General features: G+C 41.5%; 3 protein-coding genes and 1 long non-coding RNA gene across 5 annotated transcripts; all 4 read left to right on the forward strand.

Annotated features, from left to right (window-relative positions):
* Positions 1-3,465: 3,465 nt before the first annotated feature.
* Positions 3,466-8,121, forward strand: LOC117741814 (protein FAM133-like). The gene is made up of 15 exons (XM_034549041.1): positions 3,466-3,586; positions 4,846-4,936; positions 5,295-5,347; positions 5,454-5,540; positions 5,796-5,894; positions 6,001-6,114; positions 6,298-6,381; positions 6,683-6,731; positions 6,822-6,868; positions 6,956-7,004; positions 7,114-7,247; positions 7,385-7,465; positions 7,601-7,711; positions 7,840-7,879; positions 8,102-8,121. Exons 3-15 carry the CDS (start codon positions 5,333-5,335, stop codon positions 8,119-8,121), a joined length of 930 nt encoding a protein of 309 aa, XP_034404932.1. The 5' UTR covers positions 3,466-3,586; positions 4,846-4,936; positions 5,295-5,332.
* Positions 8,122-8,721: 600 nt separating this feature from the next.
* On the forward strand, positions 8,722-9,126 carry LOC117741531. The gene is made up of 3 exons (XR_004610743.1): positions 8,722-8,817; positions 8,939-9,004; positions 9,107-9,126. It is a non-coding gene; the product is annotated as an uncharacterized LOC117741531 (long non-coding RNA).
* A 2,914-nt stretch (positions 9,127-12,040) lies between these two features.
* wu:fb18f06 (dehydrin HIRD11) lies at positions 12,041-15,972 on the forward strand. 2 transcript variants are annotated; one of them, XR_004610679.1, is made up of 6 exons: positions 12,041-12,198; positions 12,335-12,417; positions 13,098-13,379; positions 14,961-15,140; positions 15,306-15,452; positions 15,797-15,972. XR_004610679.1 is itself a non-coding variant. In XM_034547764.1 (4 exons), exons 1-4 carry the CDS (start codon positions 12,177-12,179, stop codon positions 14,055-14,057), a joined length of 393 nt encoding a protein of 130 aa, XP_034403655.1. In that variant the 5' UTR covers positions 12,045-12,176; the 3' UTR covers positions 14,058-14,227. The 2 variants fall into 2 exon arrangements, 1 of the variants encoding a protein (XP_034403655.1); XM_034547764.1 differs by lacking the exons at positions 14,961-15,140; positions 15,306-15,452; positions 15,797-15,972 and adding an exon at positions 14,052-14,227 and having other exon boundaries at positions 12,045-12,198.
* An 872-nt stretch (positions 15,973-16,844) lies between these two features.
* LOC117741535 (protein FAM133-like) lies at positions 16,845-20,420 on the forward strand. Its single transcript, XM_034548621.1, has 4 exons — positions 16,845-17,787; positions 18,075-18,175; positions 18,356-18,508; positions 19,208-20,420. Exons 1-4 carry the CDS (start codon positions 17,766-17,768, stop codon positions 19,211-19,213), a joined length of 282 nt encoding a protein of 93 aa, XP_034404512.1. The 5' UTR covers positions 16,845-17,765; the 3' UTR covers positions 19,214-20,420.
* Positions 20,421-20,960: the final 540 nt, after the last annotated feature.

Here is a 20,960-nt window from a genome sequence, read left to right on the forward strand (position 1 = left end):
AAACGTTTTTCAAAATATGATCGCTGTGTCGTCTTGTATCGACTTCATTAGCCCGTGTTTGTATCTTATCTGATTTATACGTGTGAGGAGTGAGGGCTTCATATGACATAATATAGCCACGTGAGATCCAGTGTTTGTTCTTGAATCATATTTTAATTGAATTGCGGTATCCCGAAGCTTTTATTTTGAAAACACAATTACATTTCCGGAATTGCGCTGACTCGGTTGTTTCTGGGTAACTTTACGCATTTTTCTATACTACGGAAGCTGGAAAGGAGTGGAAAATCAAAGTAGTATACTACCCTTCTTAGATACAGGCTATGATTGTACCCTTAGATTAAAACTCTGAATATCCTCTTAATGGAGACCGTTCTCTGTTAACATATAATTTTAATTAAATCAGTGTTCACTTTAACTTGTGTCACGGTCACTGAGTTATAACCTTTTTTTGAGGGCCTCAATGATCTCAATATACAATACATTAGATATAATGATAATTATATATACACAATATGACTGTCCCTTTTGATTAGAAATAAGAGCACTCTACATGGGAGAAAATGTATAATTGCATATAAAGACATTTACGAATTAAATGAGCTCTGTTTTCTTTCATTCGTTTATATTATTTTTGTATATTTAGTTTTTTTCACAGGAGGGCACTGCTTAGTCAGATTTTTTAAATATATTTTGGTGTTTTTTGTTTTGCACTTTTCAAAATGTTACGCTCTCTTCTTCAGTTTGCAGTGTGTGTGTGTGTGTGTGTGTGTGTGTGTGTGTGTGTGTGTGTGTGTGTGTGTGTCACGTCCACGGTGAGTAATCCCTCTTTCACAAAGTACTTTCCCCCCCACCAACAGTCAATGCCTATTCAATAATTTGGACAACCATTGTAGCATTAAAATAGTGGGAGTCAATGTCCCAACTGATGAAATAAATGATTGTCTGTCACTTAGATTGTGCATGTTTGTGCACGCCTGTCCTTCATGACAACGTGCCTGATTATCCCTTCTTAGTTTCTCGTAAGTGTTCATGCCCACATTAATTAACGTAGAAGCAGTAACCTCACTCAAGATCCTGATCCTGGCCTCCGTAGCTCTCACGGGGGGTGAGCGGAGGGTCATGTTGTGGCTTGCAATCTGCAGCCTCACCACTAAAATGTCCACAAGGCAGGTGACTCGAGACATTACACTTGCCATTCCTCAAATTCTTGCTTTTAAAAAACAGTGGTGTAACGTAATACATAGGTTGTTGCTCTATATGAATATTGTAAATCGGTTAGTTTATTGACTCCTAATTAGCAAGTATTTCCTAGAACTACCTGAAGTCTATGTGAATGGCGTGACGATCAAGCATCATGAACTTTAAAACTACAGTATAGGTGTAATTTTTCACATGAAAAATATGTGTTGTCAATAGCCAAAAAACTTATTGTTTATGAGGATTAATAAATAATTCAGTGCCTTTTGTGCACTGACAGGACCCGTCCACTGGAGTGCATGTCCTACATGCCAGACCTGCAGAAAGATATTTAGAACACAAAGCAGGACCTGGGTGCAAAACATTGTTGCTTTCAAAATAAAACCAGCTGCATAATAATAGCAATTGTTAATTAATACAATTGTACAATCTGTCAGCAGTTATGTCACAGTAAACAGAGTAATACCGTTTGAGCTGGCACATACATATTTGTTAAAGTCAAACATCGTATTTCAAAGTGGGTTTTATTTTGAAAGTTGTGATTTTGTACACTTTGCGAGTGTCCCCGCCCATAACACTCTAAAGAGTCAGGTTCACACTTGCCATACAGGTGCACAGGTGGGTCCGTGAGACGAGAAGTGGGTCCCTGGACAGAGGACAGGCGTGGACCTAAATGGAGTCACCCCAGCTCAAAGGTGTGCTGTCTTTTTGAATATGATTGTTTCTTCTTCTTAGCAATCTACTCAGTTTGTAGTTTGCAAAGTGTGGATTTAATATAATTACGGCGCGTCTCTTTCTTTAATCAACAGATTACAATTTCAGCAAGAAAGCTAATGATCCATTTTGTTAATTTAATTTTTAATATAAAAGTGATTCTATGACAGGTATAGACTATTTACACAAAACAAAGACCATGTCGTCTTTCCTTCTACTGTTCAGGGTGTGGTGCTTTTCCTGGATTGTGGTAATACTTATGCAATTGGCTGAATTCATGGAGAGAGAAAGAAAGGGAACTACAAAGTAAACAATCTACACGCACTATTTTATTCATTTAGCTCCTGTATGGTTGATTTTGGTCCTCTTCCATGTTTTAATCTGGCTGTCCGTTTAAGGGAGTTGTACAGTGAAGAAGTGCAGGTTGCAACACCTGCTGATCCTCCACAATGTTCGTAGACGCTGGCGGCTCATCAGATGAGCTTTTAGGATTCTAAATAAAAACAAAAGGAGACCAGCGTCATTGTGGTCCTGTCACCCTGCCCTGTAGCTCCAGTGGGAGCAGGCGCTGCAGTTGTCCAGCAGCCAGCGGCCCCTCCTGGTGGTCTGAAGTGCCTCGCTGAGGAAGCAGAGCCTGAAGACCCGGCCCAGGTGGAGGGAAAGAAGTGCAAACCTGGACCCCCTGCAGGAGCAAAGGATGGGAAGGTGAGCAGCACGGGACACTCATTTGAATAAAAAGGTCAATGTTTGACCTACGTTACTTTTTCCACCCTCGATTCGAGACACTTCGCTGCAAAATGATGAATTGCGTTAAAGTAAAGGTACAAATTGTAAACGGTCATGTTTTGTCAGCTCTGTTATAGTGTGTGATTGTTCCCACCAGGCTGACTTCTAAAGATTGTGTGAGGGACATCGTAGATAATATCTGCCTCTTTCTTTTTGTCTGCCACCAGGAGATGGACTCATCTGACAGCTCTCTGTCCTCCTCGGACAGCGAGGATGAGGGTATCGGCAAGAAAGACAAGAAGAAGAAGAAGAAGAAGCTGAAGAAGAAAACGAAGAAGAAGAAGAAAGTATGTGTCTCAAAAAGCTTATCTTGCCATTATTCAGTATTTTCTCTGCTGACAAACGCCCAGCCTCCTCATGCCCACTAGGATGACACCGTGTTCTCTGAGGTCAGTTGGTCCGATGGCTTCCTGAAGGTGTTGCCTTGATTCTCGGCTGCAATCACAAGTCCTGACTCCTGAGTGACGAGTGCGGTGTGCTCTGCACCTAGCAACAGCCAGTCACAACAGGGCAGCGCTGGCAATGAAATTAATGTTCATAATGCAGATCAACTGTCAACTTTTGCTTTCATCTGGAAAGAAATGCTGGAATGGGCGTGTGCGCTACCGCCGAGGACAAAAGCCTCGCTCCGGCGCGTGTGTGTGTGTGTGTGTGTGTGTGTAGTGACTCATTGGTTTGGTTTCTCCTTTAACACTTTCACCAACAAAAGAAAGGCATAAAAAAAAAAAAACCTGTTCAACTGACTTGATCGACAACTTCCCCGCTTCTTTCTTAACAGGATTACAGCTCATCATCTTCCTCTTCTTCCTCATCATCATCATCATCCTCATCCTCCTCCTCCTCCTCCTCCTCCTCCTCCTCCAGCAGCTCTTCAGACAGTGACAGCGAGGTGAGTTGTGGTTACGCCTCAGGCTCAAGGATCACGTGGTTTATAGAATGTTATTGCTTCCATGCAGACGCCGACTTGCTCTAACATGACACACGCACATACACACACACACACGCACACACGCACACACACACACATTGAAAGCAGCACGTCTCCTATGAAAGGAGTTCGAGGGACTGCCGAAGTGACGTTTCCACGATGCAGTTTTGTTTATGTAAATCCTTCACGAGTCTTTCCTGCAGCGTTGCTGGATTTAGTCCTTGGCCACGAGCACAACCTGTTTCCCTTCAGCTCACATTGATAGTCACTTCTAACTATGTCACTGTCTCAGGTGAGGATATTGTCAAAGCTTCACAATACAGTGTCTTATGATAATATTTAGGGTGGCTTTATATATAATGGAGCTTTTATTGTGTCTTTTAGCAGAGACAACCTTCCCCAGGTGTGATTTGTCAACAGTTTCAGCTTTTGAATGAGCTCAAATCTCAAAACTCATTTAGTATTCACCTCTTTGTCTTCACCACGTTTCAAGTGACTGCAATCGCACGATGGCGTGTTGCCTTCACGGAGCGCGTGGGAGGTGGAAAATCAGGTGATTCAGGAAAAACGAGCGACTCGGCTCTCGAACGCTTTAAACAAGCGTTCCGCAAACAGGGGCCGCCGCCCATCTGTGTACCTCTGATGGGACTCTACTCACGCACTCAGACGAATAATAAAAAGAAACATGTCAATAGCAGAAAGCGTAAAAGTCGGTGGACGTGGACATTGGAAGGTATTTCAAGGCGGAGGCTCCAGGATCCGATAACAGGTGGTGACTGACAGGAGGGGAAACACACCCATCGGCAATGTGTTAAGCAACGTCTGTATCTACCACAGCACGTCATTACAATTGCACATGCTGTATACTAATGCATCCAGTATATGTCGTTATAATTGCATATTCTGTATGCTCATGCATCCAGTATGTGTGTAACGATGGTCACTCGTACAGTGCGTGCATATCAACACTCATATCTTGTTTTGTGCTTCCTCTCCACAGTAGGTGTGGACGTTTGTTATCTAACTGTATTGAAGGCGAATCATTCTTAATGTGTAACTAGTAGAGTTACACCCAACCCTGATGCTAAATGACTTTATCTTTATATATATTTCCAACACTCGCTTTGCAAACAAGCTTCACACACGAGCAGACGTACAATAAAAGTGTGAATATATATCTAAACGTATACTGTTTTGAAAGAATCAACGTGTCCTTGCAGGATGACAAGAAGAAGAAGAAAAAGAAGAAGAAGAAGAAGAAGAACGAAGAAGGAGAGAAAGAGTACGCCTGGGACAGTGTTATCATAACTAGTAAGTGCAACGCACATTTGCACATTATTCATGATGGTCTGAACTGACAGTTTAATTGTGCAATGACACAAAAGAGACTTCTGTCGTCAGTCAAAATCTTACATGCACGCTCTGATATTTATTATCGGCCACATTTGGCCCTTTTCATATAGTAGTAAAACAAATGTCTACAAAGCTCTGTGTTTACAGATTTTTATGTATTTAATTTAAAAAAACTTAGATGGCTGTAATTACATTGATATCTATTGCGTCGATTTTGTATGAATATTTAGTTTTCTGCCCCAGTGAGAATGTGATTAAAGAAATGTCTCTCAGAATATTATTCTCATTGACATTTTATCTTATTGAATGTCCTCAGGTTCTGGTGGCCAAGAGGAGCAGCATTGTGCAGAAGTTATGAAGATAAGCCAGGTGAGAGAGATTAATTATTCATTCATTCATTAATTCATCCTTTTTTTTCTCCATTTTTGCTGTTTCAGTTGTTCATCGTGTAACTCTCGTCCTCGTCTTGCTTCAGGATTTCATCTCGTCAGATGACGACGACGACAAGAAGAAAGAGAAGAAAAAGAAGAAGAAGAAGGACAAGAAGAAGAAAAAGAAGAAGGTACGTACACATTTTCAATAAAACAGCAGCTTCTGCAGTAATAACTTTTTTGAATCCCCTCCCACTAGTTAACAGCAATGACTAAATTACCGACCAAAACTTAAAAATATTTTAAAAGTATTTTTTGGGTATGAGGTCAGTTTGGTTTCATGGAGATAATTAACTTGAAGAGTTAGTAGAGGAGTGAGTTCGCAGGCGCTCAGAAATATGAATTATTTATGTTATTACATATCTACCGTACTTCCTCTGTCCCAGGATTCGTCCTCTTCCTCATCTGACAGTTCATCCTCCGACAGTGAGGATGAAAAGAAGAAGAAGAAGAAGAAAAAGAAGAAGAAGAAAAAGAAGAAGAAGGTTGTTTTTTTTTACTCAATGCAGTTGCATTATTATGGTTATGTTGGGTTTCATCTGTCTGTTCTAACGAATGATCCAAACGGATTCTTCCACGTTTGTGTTAAAGAAGGACTCCAGCTCGTCTTCCTCAGACAGCTCTTCATCCTCCTCCTCTGACAGCGAGGAAGACAAGAAGAAGAAGAAGAAGAAGAAGAAGAAGAAAAAGAAAGACAAGTGCATGGTAAATCAATGCTGCGGAAAGTAGACAGTAATACAATCACAATACATTATTTATGGTATGTTTTATTGGTTACATAATAGTGTAATACATGACTTGTGTTGCTGAACACACACTAAAGTCACACATTGTGGTGCGATTGGCAACCTAATTCTTTATCTATAGAGATTTTATTCGTTGGCACAGGATTCCAGCTCCTCGTCTTCTGACAGCGATGAAGATGAGAAGGCGAAGGACAAGAAAAAGAAGAAGAAGAAGGACAAGAAAAAGGTGAATAATGCTTATTGTATTCTTTTTTTTTTTTTTTTTAAAGCCCGAAGCCTCCAAATGATTCAGTATATTTTTCAGGTCAGGGGTGAAGCGGCTCCTCTCGTAAACCTCGCAGGGCATTTTACTTATTGCAAGAATGCTGAGTCAGCTTTAATTTGTCTTCTCTTTGTTTCCTGCGTACACGAGGCTTAGTTTTCACGATGTCACGTATGAGCAGTGTCTCCATTAGTTAATGCACAACACAGTGCACCGTTTAGAGGAACAGCATGAACCCGAGCTCGTGATTTGTGATTTTCTGCAGGACGAAGAGCGGAACGAGCTCTGCGGCGTCGCTGCTCTTTCAGCTGCTGGTGAGTGTCAACAAAACAGACGACAACACGCAAACATCACGATCACGAGGTTGACGCTGTACTGATGGGCTCTTTTTTCTTCTTCTGCAGACGGTGAGACCGAGGGAGATAAAAAGAAAGATGAATGTGCTGACAAGGTGAAATACTCACACGTATACTGTATGCGTGCCACAAATATGAATTGCGCAAATGGAAAACATTGTTTTCTTTTGTGGTCACGACAGGCCAAGCGAGACCTTAAAGCAAAAGAAGAAGGCAAACTGTCCTCTGCTGGTACGTGTATGCTACTTATATTAAAGACACTACTTATATTAAAGACACCACGCAAAGGTCGGAGGCTGTGTGGTGTGGTTTGGTGGTAATGGCGCTTCCGGTCCAGCAGGGGGCGCGAAGGCATTCGCCGATGGTATCGAAGAAGGCCAGCTGAGTGACGATGAGCGCGAAGGAGGGGAGGAGAAGGAGAAGAAGAAGAAGAAGTTGAAAAAGTTGAAGAAGTTGAATAAGAATAAGGAAAAGGTGATTATAGGATGTACACAAACAAAATGAGGCCTTTTGACAAGGTATCTCCACCGTGTACTGATGAAACATGTACAGCTAAATATACTTATGATGACGAGTAATCGAGAACATGTATTGGTTTTGTTTTGTTACAGGATTCTGGCTCATGCTCAGACAGTGACGATGATAAAAAAGACAAGAAGAAAAAGAAGAAGAAGAAGATGAAGAAAGAAAAGGTATACGGAGCTGGAATAATGTTAATATATACGCGGTACATTTAGTTTATTTGTATAACGCTGGATGAATACAACATGTAAAATGATCTGTTTGTGGATATCAATGTGAATATTTGTATTTAATCTGATTCGCAGGACTCCAGCTCCTCCTCTTCTTCATCGGATAGCTCCTCCTCAGAGAGCGACGATGACAAGAAGAAGAAGAAGAAGAAGAAGAAGAAGAAGAAGAAGAAGAAGAAGAAGAAGAAGAAGAAGAAGACGAAGAAGGTGAAGAAAAAGAAGGATTGTATAATATACACTTCTGTGTATCACATTTATGTACATGTATTGTTTAATATTTTTAATATATCCTCCTCGGGTCTCTGTCTTTACAGGATTCCAGCTCCTCCTCCTGCTCTTCTTCATCCTCGGATAGTGAAGAGGACAAGAAGAAGAAGAAGAAGAAGAAGAAGAAGACAAAGAAGAAGAAGGATAAGGTTTGTGTTTACACAACGTTTCAATATTACATTTCTTTGTACTTGTGCTGTTATTATCGTGTTATTATATCATCCTTCACTCTCTCTCTCTTAACAGGACTCCTCCTCCTCTTCTTCATCCTCGGATAGTGAAGAGGACAAGAAGAAGAAAAAGAAAAAGAAGAAGAAGAAGAAGGATAAGGTTTGTGTTTACAACACCTTTCAATATTGTTGTACTTGTGCTGTTATTATCGTGTTATTATATCATCCTCCACTCTCTCTCTTAACAGGACTCCTCCTCCTCTTCTTCATCCTCGGATAGTGAAGAGGACAAGAAGAAGAAGAAGAAGAAGAAAAAGAAGAAGACGAAGAAGAAGAAGGATAAGGTTTGTTTCTACAACACCTTTCAATATTACATTTTGTTGTACTTGTGCTGTTATTATCATGTTATTATATCATCCTCCACTCTCTCTCTTAACAGGACTCCTCCTCCTCTTCTTCATCCTCGGATAGTGAAGAGGACAAGAAGAAGAAGAAGAAGAAGACGAAGAAGAAGAAGGATAAGGTTTGTGTTTACAACACCTTTCAATATTACATTTTGTTGTACTTGTGCTGTTATTATCGTGTTATTATATCATCCTCCACTCTCTCTCTTAACAGGACTCCTCCTCCTCTTCTTCATCCTCGGATAGTGAAGAGGACAAGAAGAAGAAGAAGAAAAAGAAGAAGAAGACGAAGAAGAAGAAAGATAAGGTTTGTGTCTACAACACTTCTGTGCACTACCTTTTTTAGGTGTGTTGTTTTATGTTAATAAGCATTAATCTGCTCTCTTTACAGGATTCCAGCTCTTCCTCTTCTGAAAGTGAAGATGAAAAGAAGAAGAAGAAGAAGAAGAAGGTAAAACACATGTGAAAACTTAATGAATTAGTCTCTCGCTCCTGATGCTCATGAATAGTCTAACGAATTAATCTTAATAAACCAGGATGCATTTCTCTGATTGACTGATATCCTTTTTTAGAAGCCCTGCTCTTCTGACGACGGCTCCTCTTCTTCCTCCTCTTCCTCTGATAGTGAAGATGACAAGGTAAGATGACACACACACACACACACACACACACACTCAGGTTAACAGAGACAAACGGCTACACAATTCACCATGTGTACGTGTCCACCTTATTTACTTTAGAAGAAGAAGAAAAAGAAAGACAAGAAAAAGAAGAAGAAGGACAAGAAGAAAAAGAAGGTAGAGAATCTCTCATCCATCAATTTGCTTGATCTTTGGTGATGAGACAGGAAATAGTCTTTGTATTATTAGCGTCTCTCTTTATGTGCAGGGTTCTTCTTCTGAATCGTGCAGCGATTCTTCGAGTGATGACGATAAGAAGAAGAAAAAGAAGAAGAAGGATAAGAAGAAGAAAAAGAAAAAGAAGGACAAGAAGAAGGTAAAACAATGTTAACGCAGCCTCCTGCTTAATGTATCCACAAGTTTCCTATGTATGTCAAGACGGGACGTCTTTAATAATACAGTAACACAATTATCATATTTGCATCCGTCAAGGACTCGGATTCTTCTAGCAGTGATGATGACAAGAAGAAGAAGAAAAAGAAGAAGGACAAAAAAAAGGTAAACAATTGCACCGTAAGGGGAAACGCATGGATTCACATTGTTTTTGTTTTACAAAACATAGTTGATGGAGCTTTCCATGCTTTGTGCGTGAGCAGGACTCGAGCTCCAGTTCATCTGATAGTTGCAGTGGCAGCGACAAGGAGAACAAAAAGGACAAGAAGGACAAGAAGGACAAGAAGGACAAGAAGGTGAAATACTCATAAAATGGGATTACCATTGAATGTTGTCTGTCAATGGGGACGTGAAATTAAATTACTTTCCCCCTGTTTTGCCTCCAGAGTTCTGGCTCATCAGGAAGTGAGACTGAAAAGAAGAAAAAGAGTGTACGTGTTCTATTAATATAAATGATATTGTCTCCAGCTAGTCACCTCCTGTAACTCTATTCTCCGTGTACACTACACCCGTCACATGTGGTGGTTTATTGATGTCATTGCAGGAATGCCCTGATGGCCAGCAGAGCGGCCAGCCGAAAACAGGAGTCTCAGGCCCCGGTGACGCCGGACCTTCGGCTCCCGGCGGCGGCTGCTCGAAGCCCGGGGCCACCGCCACCGCCGTCTCCTACGCGTCACTCCCCTCCAAACCCGTCGTGAAGCAGGATCCTCTGAATCCTCCAGCTGGCTCCAAGGCCTCAGTCCCTGGTCACTCCACCCCTGCCTCTAGTCACTCTGCCCCTAGTTACTCCGCCCCTGCCTCTAGTCACTCTGCCCCTAGTTCCTCCGCCCCTGCCTCTAGTTACTCCGCCCCTGCCTCTAGTCACTCTGCCCTTAGTTACTCCGCCCCTGCCCCTAGTCACTCTGCCCCTGCCTCTAGTCACTCTGCCCCTGCCTCTAGTCACTCTGCCCCTAGTTACTCCGCCCCTGCCTCTAGTCACTCTGCCCTTAGTTACTCCACCCCTGCCCCTAGTCACTCTGCCCCTGCCTCTAGTCACTCTGCCTCTAGTTACTCCGCCCCTGGTTACTCCGCCCCTGGTTACTCCGCCCCTGGTTACTCCGCCCCTGGCTCCACACACAGTATTGGAGATAGGCCCCTCCCCATTCGCAGACCTCCCAGCCCAATGGAGGCACTGTTGGGCAACCCAAGGAGGTATGGAGACGCAGGGACCCGTTCCACCTCCCATCTCTCCTCGAGTGACCTACTGAAAGGCCCCAAGCCGTACCAATGACGAGACGTCGGAGATCAAAATAGATGTTACAGAGATTTTTTAAAAATCTTTTAATATAAAGCACAGCTTACGTGACGCTGGAGGATGTTGATTATAATGTTGAGATAAGCTACCCTGATTTCATGCAAGAAGAAAAATACGATGACGCATCTGGCGGGACGAAAAGCGGAGGTTACTGTGTGAAGACGCATTTGTGACACGATGGAAATGTTCACGTCGAGGAATCAAGGTGGTACCATGAAAAAAAAAAGATGATTGTAGCTTTTTGTTAATGAAAAGCACATTTGTGGAATTGTAAATTCACGAGCACATGAAATAATGAAAATACAAAATCCTCACTTTGCAGAATAAAACAATATGATTCAATTTGTTTTGTTCCTTGTCTCCTGCTCATGCCGCCTTCAGGTACTCCTTTCTTCTCAGGTTCAAGAGCGCTCTGGATTTAGACATGCATGTTCTAATTGAAGGAGGAAGTGAGAATAAAGCTTCAAACTGATGTTATACTAAAACAGTTGGTAATGCTTCGTATTCGTCTGTAAATGACAGTGTAAATATTGATACTGTCAATATTTAGTACACGCCGGTGAAATACTGTACACACTGTAATTCAAGTGTGAACTAGGGGGCCTTTATTTTACAGCTTGCACATAATAATAATAATAATAATAATAATAATAGGGTTAATGCCTCCCATATTTTCATCACTTTGTCTTGGTACAATCAGTTTGAAATAACATCAGCTGGGAATGTAAAACATCTTAGAGGGACACTACATTGGGCCCTTCTCCCAAGGCCTTTAATCCACAGCAATTACACAGTGTCGTGTTTAAAAAGGAAAAATATCATCATTTCTGAAACAAGTTAATAATACAACAACTAGTGGTGAACAGTATACACGTATTTACTGATGTACTGCACTTGAGTGAGTACAATTTTGAGGAATTCTTTTCTTTTGGAGTGTTTTCCTTGTGTGCTATTTTATATATGTATACTTCTACTCCACCAAATTTCAGAAAGAGATATTGCACTTTTTACTCCAATTTAAATATTAAAGCCTCTGAGAAGGGCCCCCTCTGCAGAATGCTATTCAAAGCATGATTGTTGTATTACTTACTTTATACAAACACAGCTGATCTCAGGTGTCTCAGGTAATCTCTGGTGTTGCTCTCTCCAGGTGTGTCTCTGCCGCCCCTAGAGGCGATTCAACAACCTGCACACCCTCAAATGATCATGTCATTTCGCAATAATAATCTTCTATTGTGCATCAGATTCCTGCACGCTGAAGTCTCAAGTCACTGGGGGAAAAAAAAGAAGAAGAAAAAAAACTTGCTGTGTGACACATGAGGTGAATGTTTAACGCGTGTGGGTCACGTGCTAAAGGTGCGGTCCATCCCCAGGGTGCCCGACGCGTGTGACAGCGACACTCTCATTTGTTTGGTGAAGCGCGCAGCACGAACAGGAGTCTCGATGTCTTTCGATCTGTCGTCAGGTATGGCTCCAACTTACGTTGACGGTGTTTAAAGGAGGAAGACTTTCAATGGCCGTGTAATGTGGGTCTCGGGTGACTTCCGGTTTCAAGCCCAGCTCCGTGTATTCACCGTCTGTCTCCTTTTGCGCGTGTGCAGCTATAGGTGGGGAGGATGAGGTGAAGAAGGAAGAAGCTCAGAAGGATGAGATAACTTGGCCCTGGAACAAGAACAAGGATAAGGTTGGTGTGTGTGTGTGTGTGTGTGTGTGTGTGTGTGTGTGTGTGTGTGTGTGTGTGTGTGTGTGTGTGTGTGTGTGTGTGTGTGTGTGTGTGTGTGTGTGTGTGTGTGTGTGTGTGTGTGTGTGTGTGTGTGTGTGTGTGTGTGTGTGTGTGTGTGGTGTGTGTGTGTGTGTGTGTGTGTGTGTGTGTGTGTGTGTGTGTGTGTGTGTGTGTGTGTGTGTGTGTGTGTGTGTGTGTGTGTGTGTGTGTGTGTGTGTGTGTGTGTGTGTGTGTGTGTGTGTGTGTGTGTGTGTGTGTGTGTGTGTGTGTGTGTGTGTGTGTGTGTGTGTGTGTGTGTGTGTGTGTGTGTGTGTGTGTGTGTGTGTGTGTGTGTGTGTGTGTGTGTGTGTGTGTGTGTGTGTGTGTGTGTGTGTGTGTGTGTGTGTGTGTTTGGGTGTTTGGTGATGCACCTTAGAGCTTATCCAGGCACTCATAAGTCATATTTTGCAACTACTTTATAATGTCAGCTGTTTCTTGTTTACAAACACTTCTCTGTTTCTGCTTCATGTCCCATTTCGCTGCCCGGCTCTACGGCACAATACACTGCAGCCAATGAAATGCCTATATCTTGGTAGCTTACTGGACTCAAATGCAACACAATCAATGTCTTCAAAATCATCTTTTGGCGTTTTTTGTTTTAGGAGGGCTCCAAGGACAAGTCTGACAAAAAGCACAAGTCTGAAGATGGCAAATCTGACAAAAAGCACAAGTCTGAAGATGGCAAATCTGACAAAAAGCACAAGTCTGAAGGAGGCAAGTCCCACGAAAAGCACAAGCACCACGGCGGCGGAGAGCACAAGAAGAAGAAGAACAAGGATAAAAAGGGATCGAAGGATGGAAACAAGGAAGGCCATAAATCGGGCTCCTCATCCTCCTCATCCTCCTCCTCCTCCTCCTCAGGCTCCTCCTCCGGCAGTGACAAGGTAGGCCAAACTCTGCAGTAAAAATGTTGTGGGGATTTCTCGCTCATTGAATATTGAATGCAGCCTTTAGGCCAAACTTGTATTACTTTCCAGTGTTCAGTTGGTAGAAGCGTTCCCACCACACACTTCTGTGTAGTCGCTAAAAGGCAATAAAATGCTGCTCGACAGGAAACATCCACGTCACGCCTCACGTCAAAGGTCGCTGTGCGTACAACAAGATCTAGAGCAAGGGGTAGGACGAGGCTGGTGGAACAGGTCTTACCCCCCAGTACCAGTTTTTAATCAGCTACGACGAGCCTCGCCCTCCAGTTTGTGTGCGCGGTGTCATTCACATACATGTCGTGTAGTGAAAACATCCCAGATTCACGTTTGGCTGGTTAAGCCGCAGCCAAACTTCTATCTTTTGTTGCAGCTTCATTGAGAGGAAACGGGAACATGTTTATGCGTATGAAGGATGGGTTTACCACGCACGTGACCTAAAGAGTAAAGAGCCAAGTCCAGGGTGGGAGAGAAGGTCAAAGGGTCAGATATGGGGGAGTCATAAAAGAGCTGTGGTTGACTCTCCTTCTTTTACAATGCTTATTAATACAGCCTGTGTCCTTTTCTACATGTAGGCCTGAGTATCAGAACAAAGTAAATGGCTACACTGTAAATAATTTGTTGTCATTTCAGGAGTGATGCTTCCTGGGGAGAGTGGACTGCTCTGTTAGTCTTTTAGGATCTTGTCTGTTTAACAACATGGCTGTGTGCAGTAGTACCACCTTTCCTTGCATTGATGTGTAAATGAATCTGTCGATTCCTAGAAATAAATGCTGCGGCACTTTTTTTGGATTAAATTTTTCTGTCAAGTAAAGTGTGTTTATTTCACTTTTTTTTAATTTTTATATATATATATATATATATATATATATATATATGTATGTGTGTGTGTGTGTGTATATATATATATATATATATATATATATATATATAATGTGTGTGTATATATATATATATATATATATATATATATGTATATGTATATGTATATATATATGTGTGTGTGTGTATATATGTTTGTGTGTGTGTGTGTGTGTGTATACATAATGCAACTGGTAATTATAGATAACGTCACACGAAAGCTGTTCTACATTCTCAAACACGTTTTCTATGAAAGGAGAGCGTGCACACCCTGTTCCCCAATTATTGAATCAATTGGGCAACAACCATAATTATGGCTTCAGCATTGTTCAGCCACAGCAACAACAATAACACTATATTCATAATAATAAAAAGTACTACTTATTTAGAACTGGTAACTTCCTAAAGAACTATATTTTGCGAGTGTAGTCGAATATTTTAAATGAAATCTGCTCAGTCGGCCGACATGAATATAGGTGAATAGGTGAATATACATTTCTGTAATAATTATCATTCTACTTTTTACTTTGGATGCTTCACTCACATGTTGCTGATATGTACTCATGACATGCTGCTGCGATATATGTACATATATCAATGCGATATATGTACATATATCGCAGCAGCAACCCGTAAACTTTTACCAAACAATTTATCCTGCTCAGACTTTCCACTTTTCAGGTTTGTGATGTCCACCTGAGCTGAACCCGGAAGGAGGCGTGGTTTGGGGGGCGTGGTCTGGAGGGGGCGTGGTTTAATGCAGGTACTTAAAGTCACATCTCTGTGGACTCGGTGGTTTGTGAAAGTGCACGAACAGGAGACACAATGAGCGGCCACGGTAAGAAGAAGGATGGAAATAAGGTGAGAGCCTGGCGTGTGTGGTTCATAAGCGTGGTGTAGAATCTAGTGATTCTGTGACTGTATAGTCAGAAAAGGTGCATCTCTATTAAATATTCTTAAATCTGTTTAATTATGATTACTGGACTCAAACACAATCCTGTCTTTTTTTTTGCCATTTGTTTTTAGGACGGATGCAAGGGGAAGAAGCATGACAAGTCCAAGGGCGACAAAGTCAAGAAGGACAAGAATAAGGAGGGAAAGAAGAAAAGCTCGGGGAAAGAATCCGGCTCAAGCTCAAGCTCGAGCTCGAGCTCAGAATCCAGCTGTGATGAGGTAAGACCAATGGCCTCCCCCCCCTAGGCGTTGCATTACACCTCAGCACTCAGCTTGTGGAAGTGTTCTCAAGTCACTGTGAAACGCAGCTCGTTACCGGTTAATATATAATTATTATTATTATAAGATGCCTGCCAAACCTCATTTCAAAGGTCGGTCCCCGGATAACATCGGGTCTGACCCCTCAGCGTCAGTTTTAACTCGGTGTGACAACGCCACGCCCTCCACCGTGTGTGTGTGTGTGTGTGTGTGTGTGTGAGGAGCTGTGGTATTTAAGATGCTGTTGATAATTCATGTCTCCTTTTTGAGTGACAGCATTGTCCTTTTTTTTGTTGTCATTTCAGAAATGATGCCGCGAGCGAACTGCTGTCAGTCGATTGACTTTTATACTCACCCTTCAGGTCATCGCTGTCAAAGAACGATTGACCCGTCTTGTGTAAACAAACCTGCTGATTCCTAGTAAAATTAAAAAGTAAAATGTTCTGTCAAAAATAAAGTGCATTTCCTTCACCACGAGAAAGCAGTGTTGTTTATTTTAAAGCGGCTTTAGTTTCAAGATTTTTCATTTTTAAGAGTGTAGACTCTTCTTGGTATTTATTTAGTTACTTCTCCTTGATAAGTGTTGACTTGTTGAATCGTTGTTTTGGATTGAAACCTCTATCATCATATTTAAATCCTTTAAAGTAGCAATAACTCAGTTTACAAATACTCTACTTACAGATAGAAATTATGAATTCCAAATCATCAGAAAAAGGTACTTGGAGTATCAAGTAAAAGCAAAGTGTAATAATGAATTTTGTTGTTATATTGTATTATGTGTATAGTGTGTGTATATATATATACTGTATGTATATGTATACGTATATATAATGATGCTATGAAATACTTTTACTGAGGCATTAATGTATCAGCAGCATTTGAATGTAACCGGTGGAGGAGGAGCTAAAGTAAACTGGTGTACTACATGCTGGGTAGTTTATTCTAAAAAGAATAGTTATATTTAATGAGCATAATAATTAAATTAATAATACAATATATTGTTATAGCGCTTTAAACGGTACTCGAGTCACTTTACATGGTAAAGAGAAATATTAGAAGCAACAACAAAACAAGAAAGATGACAATATTGCGAAAACAAAATAGAAAAGGAACTAAATGCAGATTGAAATAAATGTGTTTTAAATGCTGCTTTGAAAGTGGCGGAGAAGGTCTGAGGTGATGGGGGAGTGAGTCCCAGAGGGAGGGGGCAGCGTAGCTCATTGCATCGGTCGAGCCACAGACACCCCCCCCCCCCCCCCCCCCCCCCCCCCCCCCCCATCCTTTGGTGGCCCCGGTGAACCCTCGGAGGCTGAAACAGCCTGCAGGTGAAGGTGTGAAGGTGTGTGTTTCTCGTTTCTCTTCATGCCAAATGCCACAAAAGGGGGCGTGGCAGTGAGAGAGGCCTCGAAAAACATAAAGAGGCACGACTTATGCTACACTACCCGGAGGCCAAACTCATGAGCCGCTGGGCTCTCGTTGGAGGCGTCATTGCGGACCACCTGCTCCTCCTGCTCCTCCTGCTCATCATGCTCCTCATGCTCCTCATGCTCCACCTGCTCCTCCTGCTCCTCATGGTCCTCCTGCTCCTGATGCTCCTCCTGCTGCTCCTACAGAATGGCTGACGCAGTCCGAGGGGGCAGGGGAGCCGGATCTGGGTCTCTCCGGCTGTGACTGGTCGCTGATCAGCACGATTTCATTTGATTCTCCGGAAACAGACAAACTTTCTCGCTGATGGTCTCATTTACTTGTGTTGATCAGTATTCAATATTTCATAAACAGTTAAAAGTTCCTAGTAACTAAAAGTCCAAAGTAAAACAATGGGATGTCACCTATAGAAGTAAATGTATTGCAGCATCAACCATCACACATTAATTAAGAAGCCCATTTCCGCGACTGTGAGAAAAAAATTAAGATCCTGTACATGAGATACTAAATATAAATTATGAGACAGTATCTTGATACTAAGTCGAAATTATGAGATAATAAGTCATAATTATGAGATGCTAAGTCATAAATATGAGATTTTAAGTCATAATTATGAGATGCTAAGTCATAATTATGACAGGATGTTAATTGTTATCTCCATATCCAAACCACAGACTTGCCACTGTGCAGGTTTATAATGTGCATAACAATAAGTACACACTTCTAAAGCAGAGGAGGAGGTGGCTGTGGGCGTGGCTAGAGGCCTTATGGTTTAGCTGGGTCCATCCAGGTTACCTGTGTGTGTGTCTCCGTGGTTACTTGTTTGGGAAACGCAAACCAGGAGTCACCATGTCTTTCCTTTGGTCCTCAGGTAGGTTTACATCTACCGTGACTTTATTTTGGGAGGATGTCTTGAATCACAACGCTCGTCTCCGTCGACTTCAACGACATTTGTAATGCGGGTTTTGTGCCCGACATCATTCATATTGATCTAATATGCTTTTGCAACATAATTTAAACGTGTAAACAAAGACATTATCATAGCTGGACTCCTGCTGTGTAAGGAGGTCGCTGGTGTCACTCAGATTCTTGGTGACATTAACTCATATAATGCTCTATAATGCTACTTCAAACCTGTTTGCCATCTGTTTCTTTTAGGTGGTGAAGAAGAAGAGGTGAAGAAGGAGGAGGCTAATGAAAATAAGTTCCAATGGCCCTGGAGCCACGGGAATAAAGATGAGGAGAAGGAGAAGGAGAAGGTAGGAGTCTTGAATACTTACATTCTATCAAAAATGTGCCAATACAGTTCATAAGTTCGATATGAATCAACTTGTGAGTTTGACAGTTTTTTAAATCGGCCCAATTCGCTGCCAGAGCTTCGGCTCAACCAAAAACAATCAATAGTTTATTCAGAGTCCTTTTTTTGTTGTCATTTTTAGAAACACAACAAAGGCAAGTCTGGCAAGTCGGATACAGAAAACAAGAAGGGCAAGAAAAAGGGAAATAAAGTGGGAGAAAAATCAGGCAACTCCTCATCTTCCTCCTCCTCGTCCTCCTCATCCTCCTCGTCCTCATCCTCCAGCAGTGATGAGGTAGGCCCAATGCTGCATTTTAAAAAAAACTTTTTTTTGGTATTTGAACTATGCCTTATTGTGTGCGACCGACTATTATTTCCCTCGACTTGTGAAAGTGTTCCCACGTTCCACTTCTTTGTGGCTCTTCGGAACTTTTAATAGCACCAAGTCCTAAAATGTAGCTCAACGGGTCACATACCTGTCACATCTCATGTCAAAGCTTTCCAACTCAGTTATCGACTCATCCACAGCATGTGACGCACCACACCCTCCTGTGTGTGTGTGTGTGTGTGTGTGTGTGTGTGTGTGTGTGCATGTGTGTGTGCTGTTTTCATTAATGGCTCACACTGTTGTCAAGTGAACATCTTCCAGATCTGCAGATGTATTTTTAGCCTGTTATCCGGCTGCCAAACTTCTATCATCACCTTTACGCTAAACTTGCAGCTTTATTCAGAGGTGACAGAACAACGACGTCGGTCACGTTCGTATGAATTATAGAATTATAGGATTATCACGCATGTGAGTAGAGAGTAAAGAGCCCCGGGTGGGAGAGAAGGGAAGCGGGTCAGATAAAAGAGCCGTTGTTGACTCATCGCCTCAATGGAAGTGAAAGCTGTCATGCTGGTACCACAACAATGTAAGATACTTAAGATGTGAATTAATAAATGACGCATCCTCCTCACTGCAGTAACAGCATTGTCCTTTTTGTAATTTCAGAACTGATGCTTCCTGACAGCTCTATGAGTCACTCGTGATCTTCCTCTCTGTTGAGTGCGGATTAGAAGCATCTTTCCTTTGGTTCTTTTCTTTGTGTGACTGAAACGTAAATGTTCTGACTAACAAAATGACCTTTTAAAAAAATATATATATATATATTTTACAAGTTCTTCCGTCAAGTGAAGTGTGTTTTCTTCACCACCAGATGGCGGTGTTATCTCTCTTTTTGAGGCCAATCATAGTTTTGAAGTCCCAAGTCAAAGAAGTTTAAAAGGAGTTTTATTTTGAAAATGTATATTTACAGCATACACACTCAACAAAAATAAGCATATAGGCAAAGTTGTTTTTTTATTGTAATTGATTTTAGTACTTTTTTTTTTTTTTTTTTTTTTTACTGAAATACCTTTTTTCTTTGTTATTATTTATTGCGTTTAGTCATTTTATTTGGATGATTGTCTTTTTTTAAATAGCTGTTTTTGACTGAAGCTTTTGAACGTGTGATGCCTGGAGAGGGAGTTGACACTATAAGAAGTTATCAAATGGATCAGGGGTGAACATTTAAAGAAGCATAAAAAGAGGAAAAGGTACAACATCTCCCTCTGACGTGTAATAGGAAAATAATTATAAAGCAGAGGAAAATCCTTCTTAAATATTGCCTTATTATTGACTTTGTTCAAATGGAGACAGCAAATATCAGTCCACACCAACATTAAACCGAGGAAAAAGAATAAAGGAAATTAAGGTACGGGCATAAACAATGAATTCATCACCAAATGAAACACTTTAAGTAACAGGCCAGATCAAACAAAAATGTGCTATAAAATCCTATAAACATCTGGGCATCGGTACATTTTTTTTTGCCAACAACTAAACCTCAAAGTGGAGTGGAGTGTTAAGATGTCAATTATTAGTGTCATTGTTTCGGAAATGATGAAAGAGTTACATTGTGTGCTGCCTGAAGCCAATCTTTTTTCAAAAGCTTTTTTGATGAATATTATAACGCCAAACTATGAAACTTTTAAGATCCGACCCGATGCGTCGGACCAATGTTTTCCTTCAACTTGCATGTGAGAAATGTTTAAAGCTTAAAGGAGAAAGCGAGTGAAAGAGGAAGAACGACAGGGACGCGAAGGCCTCGGGGCGTCCCTTAAGATCCTCTAACTTGTACTTTGATTGTCTACTGTGATAAACATCTGCACATCTCTGCCAACGGCTTCAGGGCAGAAGAAAGAATGGAGGGATTGATGTGGGCCCCCCCCCCCACCCACCCCGCCCTCCCTTTCCCCTCCAGCTGCTTCCTAGTAGCTCCTCTCGCCTACAGGCACTTCTAACGGTCAGCAATTTGATACAAAATCACAATCAACCATTTGTTTCATTGAAATTTTAAAAAACAAACATTCACACACACAAATAGATGCCACTTTCCCTCCTCAGTCTGCGTTGTGTGTGACTTGGATTGAGTGAAGCACTCACCTGGGTTGCAGTGACACACCGCACTGATATTTACATTATGGATTATGAAAATGACTCAGGATGCAGGGCAACAATCATCAAAGAGGCTGACGAAGAAGTCCTGTATCGTTATGGCAGGAACAAAATAAAGTCATTTTTATCCCCCACACAGCAAAAACTATGCCTTGTGTCTAATTATGTATGTACATTATTGATTCTCTATGGTACACATGATTTACTGCATAACGGTCAAAGTCCCACGTGTCAGTGTGAACAGTCACTATAAATAAATCTCTTCCAT

Source organism: Cyclopterus lumpus, chromosome 13, assembly GCF_009769545.1.
Source record: "Cyclopterus lumpus isolate fCycLum1 chromosome 13, fCycLum1.pri, whole genome shotgun sequence".
Classification (NCBI taxonomy): Eukaryota; Metazoa; Chordata; class Actinopteri; order Perciformes; family Cyclopteridae; genus Cyclopterus; species Cyclopterus lumpus.

Coding starts and splice junctions, on each gene's coding strand:
- LOC117741814 (XM_034549041.1), top strand. Junction 6,115..6,297: donor AAAAGAAAGACAAGTGCATG/GTAAATCAATGC, acceptor TCGTTGGCACAG/GATTCCAGCTCCTCGTCTTC. Junction 6,382..6,682: donor AGAAGAAGGACAAGAAAAAG/GTGAATAATGCT, acceptor GATTTTCTGCAG/GACGAAGAGCGGAACGAGCT.
- wu:fb18f06 (XM_034547764.1), top strand. CDS start 12,177: ATGTCTTTCGATCTGTCGTCAG. Junction 12,199..12,334: donor GTCTTTCGATCTGTCGTCAG/GTATGGCTCCAA, acceptor GCGCGTGTGCAG/CTATAGGTGGGGAGGATGAG. Junction 12,418..13,097: donor GGAACAAGAACAAGGATAAG/GTTGGTGTGTGT, acceptor TTTTTGTTTTAG/GAGGGCTCCAAGGACAAGTC.
- LOC117741535 (XM_034548621.1), top strand. CDS start 17,766: ATGTCTTTCCTTTGGTCCTCAG. Junction 17,788..18,074: donor GTCTTTCCTTTGGTCCTCAG/GTAGGTTTACAT, acceptor TGTTTCTTTTAG/GTGGTGAAGAAGAAGAGGTG. Junction 18,176..18,355: donor AGGAGAAGGAGAAGGAGAAG/GTAGGAGTCTTG, acceptor TGTCATTTTTAG/AAACACAACAAAGGCAAGTC.